Source organism: Triticum aestivum, chromosome 4A, assembly GCF_018294505.1.
Source record: "Triticum aestivum cultivar Chinese Spring chromosome 4A, IWGSC CS RefSeq v2.1, whole genome shotgun sequence".
Classification (NCBI taxonomy): domain Eukaryota; kingdom Viridiplantae; phylum Streptophyta; class Magnoliopsida; order Poales; family Poaceae; genus Triticum; species Triticum aestivum.
In genome coordinates this window covers 716,616,636-716,620,510 of record NC_057803.1, presented here as the reverse complement: position 1 = coordinate 716,620,510, position 3,875 = coordinate 716,616,636, and the positions used below count along the sequence as shown (strand labels likewise).

At 44.9% G+C, this 3,875-nt stretch overlaps 1 protein-coding gene across 1 annotated transcript; it reads right to left on the bottom strand.

Moving 5' to 3' along the window:
- Positions 1 to 1,838: 1,838 nt before the first annotated feature.
- LOC123084384 (probable protein phosphatase 2C 37) lies at positions 1,839 to 2,793 on the bottom strand. Its single transcript, XM_044506014.1, has 4 exons — positions 2,695 to 2,793; positions 2,296 to 2,607; positions 2,119 to 2,213; positions 1,839 to 1,974 (listed from the first exon to the last, which is right to left on the bottom strand). Exons 1-4 carry the CDS (start codon positions 2,791 to 2,793, stop codon positions 1,839 to 1,841), a joined length of 642 nt encoding a protein of 213 aa, XP_044361949.1.
- Between the last annotated feature and the right edge of the window lie 1,082 nt (positions 2,794 to 3,875).

The window sequence follows — 3,875 nt, the reverse complement described above, 5'->3', positions numbered from 1 at the left end:
AGCCGCAACGATATTACCATAGCCTACGGCTAAATCTACCCGGCTAGGACAGTGCATGCATGGTTGATCACATGAGATCCATGCACATAGTGCACCGACTAGGTGCAGGGGTGAAACAGCCCGTCGCCATTCATCCCTAGGGAAAAATCTCCCTACAAGCGCAACTCTACTAGCTCCATCATCGAGAAAGCCCCACCACCCCCTCACGATCAACCAGACTAATTTGGTCTGCATGCAGCACCCTCAAAAGACGTGGGTAGAGGAAGGAGAGGAAGGAGGTGGCAGCTATCTAAGGTTTTGATAGCAGAGCCACCAATAGGAGGGTGACTCGTCATGGTAAGCAGGTCAACATATGAGGTTCAACTACCAGTAAGAAACCTAAGGTCGGAGACAAATATATCAACCTTGTATGACAATAGAAATCAACAAAAATGAAGGAATAAACCAAATATAGAAGGACAACTACACACAAAGTATGTCAATGATATGTGATAACATTACTTTCTGTGATTTCCAAAGACAAAACATATAGATTTGCAACCATCAAAGTCAAGAATTCAGTATTTATGAGTTTTCGAATATTGTGATAAATTAAAATGATGGGATAAGAAATCATAAAATCCCCTTGGCAACCGGAAAAGCTAGTGCCTTTCCGTAGATTATTTAAAATAAAATTTCTGTAATAGACTCACGAACGAATGCTTTTGTATAGAAGATAACAAATTGTCATGTAGTTTTGCCCAATGATATATAACCTTTTGAACTTGTAGGAACTATAGCCTGTATATTTTGTTACTTACATATGTGACTGGAGGTGACCTTTCTTTCAACACCCGTTGCACCATATGGACATTCCCAAGGGTCACAGGGTGCTTCGACAGTTTTCATCCTTCCCTCTAGTCCATGATCAAAACAAACTGTCGTGTTTTTTTTGGCGAGAACTAGTAGCATTTTGCCCTCATTTTAAATTTACCAAAATAATTAAAATATGAGATTACTACTCAATAATATGCTTACTTTTAAATTTAATGGTTAGAAAAAGTTTATTGTTGACCCAATTCATCATGTGCCTTTGAAAGATGCAAGTAAGAGGACATTGAAATATATTGGCAACCCTTCTTTGTAAGCTTAGGCTTTTTGGCAAACTTATGTGGTGCATGCCGTTCATTGTGGTATCTATAAAACAAAACTTGAATTCTACACTTAGACAACAGAGTGCTAATGAAAATAGTTGCGGCCTATGTCAATCCCGCATCGAGTATAGAAGAGCCTAGATGCGAGTTGAGTGTTCAAAAATATTTTCCACTCTTCTTTGTTAGATTAAGGTTCTGGTTGTTAGCAGCATGTATTTAATAGGTGTCATACTCATTGAATGGGAACCGTACATGTGTTGATTAGGTCTCAGAGTTTCATTTCAAAGTAGATACTCTTTCCACGTAAACTCAAAAAATTCTCACAAGCTTAAATATTAGTTAATATTAATCAGGTATAAATATCTGACTTGAAAACATATATGTGGAGATGAATAACACGCAAATCTAACATGGATGTCCGTATCCGAGAAATATTAAAGTTAAATTTTGGTATATTAAACTGGATACCAGGTTCAAATGACTTTAATACACATTACTGTGGCTAAGATGTGCCTCATCGTAATTGGTGCACAAAAGCTTAGCAAAAGGTTTGCAGCATATCAATATCACGGTATGGTGAACATTTAGTTATGCAATACTAAGGACTTCAAGATAGCCTAGTGGTGGAATTGAGCGGGTGCATTTTCGTCGACTTTGGTTTCACTCTTTGGAGGCACTTAATTATGCAATGTAGATCATTCAAGACTATCTTCTCTCATTGACAAAATGCCACATCTCTCCTACCAATGCCAACAGAGGCATTGCGCAGTAGGCAGTAGCTGACAAAGCCAGGAAGGAGGCTTGTTTGCTTGTGACATGACACGACGAATGCATGCAGAGCTAAGAACAAATTTTCCATACATGCATGAACGATAGTTGTTGTTATTTTTAGTTTCTTGACATTAACAATTTTAACCTCGCAAAAAAAAAGACATTAACTATGTTAAAAGAAGGAAAACGCTACTTGTGCTTGTGCATACCTAAAGCTCGCGACCTGCTAAGGATCCCCTGCACGCGCGGCACCACATCGTAGTGGTACATCACGCCGCCGGCGGCCGCCAGCTCGTCCGGCCGTGCCAGCTGCATCCACACATAAGCTCAAATTAATCCCCATCGATTATTGGACGAGGAAACAAACACATGACGCCAGCAGCTTGCTCACCTTGTTGTCCTGGGAGAGCGGGACGGCGCGGCCAGCGCGGCACAGCACGGCGCGGGAGTCGCCGCAGTTGGCCACGAGGATGCGGCCGCGGACCACGAGCGCCACCACCGCCGTGGACCCCATGATGGTGCCCGCCGGCACCCCCGACACCCCCAGCTCGTCCGCCCGCGCGAAGCTCCGCCTCAGCGCGCCCTTCCACGCGCACAGCTCCGCCTCTTCGCCTTGGTGCTGCTTGTTCCGGTAGGCTGCGGCCGCGCGGCTCAGCTCGTCCGCCAGGATCACGTGCATGTGGTCCTTCAGCAGCACCGACACCTGCACCACGCACCACGGAAATTAGAGTACAGACTACAGACAAGTCGGTTTTGAGCTGGAGTGTGGCCACGTTCGTAGAGAGGTTACCACGGGGCCGCCGTGGCCGTCGAAGACGGCGAAGAAGTGCATGGGCGAGCCGTCGACCCAAGTGCAGAAGGACGGGCGCATCGACACGGTGTCCTGCATGATCGCCGCGTGCTCCCGCGGCTTCCCCGCCGCTCCGTACGCCCCGCGCGACGCCGGCCGCACTACCGCACCGGAGCCCTCCGATTCCTCGGTGACGGGTCCGAGTCGAGGGCTCCCGCGCAGGCGGCATACCCGCTGATGGCATTCCTCGTAGCCGTTAGGTGGGTCGGCTCCGCCCTCGCCGGCCGCGGGGACGTTGTTGACGCCGACGCTGGCCGTCACGTCCGATTGATCCTTGGCAAGAGCAGGTTGAGCAGGACGCGCGCGGATCCCGAAGCAGCTTAGCATCCTCATTTTGGCTAGCAACCGATCTGGCTAGCAAGAGTGAGGTAGAGCTACACAGAACCGGACGATCGCAGGGGAGGAGCAGAAGAGTAGGAGGGGGAAGGGGGAATAGAGCACAGAAAATTCTTGCTCAAACACGAAGGAGATTACTTGTACTCGCGTCTCTTTTGGATGCAAATTAGTGCTTGCTGCATTACTGCTTCCTCATTTTCACCTCTATTTGTTCATTGATGATGGAAAATGGCCTTATCTTCTACTCCATATATATTTACTACCCTTGATTAGTTTCTTGTTCATTATTGCAGGTACTACAAAAAGATAATGAGGACTGCAATACAATATTTATGGAAATAAAAACAGATTGGGTTTCATCGTTCGTCGATGGTTATCCATTCTTTATTTCACTCGCTTTTGTTTGCTACCATGTACATCAAGCCAATCCCAATACATTACATTTGCTCTTCGCGTGCTCTCCTATGAGATATGGTAGATTTTCACCCTCCTCATTGATGCTAACATGAAACCTATAGTTACCGTCATCTATGTCTTCCTCATCACCACCTTTGTACAAATATAAAGAAGGAACTAATACTTAATTAATGCATGGTGATAAGTATATAGCAAGAGTAATTAACGAAATGAATAATATTCGTACAAATTTGTAGGAAATGATTTGCAATCAGAGCATGATGATAAGTTAGCAAATCTTAAATGCAATAAATAATATTAATTACTATAAGATATGTATTTCTATCCAATAGTGCAACTAAGGAATCAATTAATACATGATGATAAGT

Excerpts from the sequence above, each read along its gene's own strand:
- LOC123084384 (XM_044506014.1), bottom strand. The coding sequence starts at position 2,793 with ATGCAGGACACCGTGTCGATGCGCCCGTCCTTCTGCACTTGGGTCGAC. Across the intron at positions 2,608-2,694 it reads ACGGCCACGGCGGCCCCGTG|GTGTCGGTGCTGCTGAAGGA; the intron begins GTAACCTCTCTA and ends TGCGTGGTGCAG. Across the intron at positions 2,214-2,295 it reads CGCTCTCCCAGGACAACAAG|CTGGCACGGCCGGACGAGCT; the intron begins GTGAGCAAGCTG and ends GTGTGGATGCAG.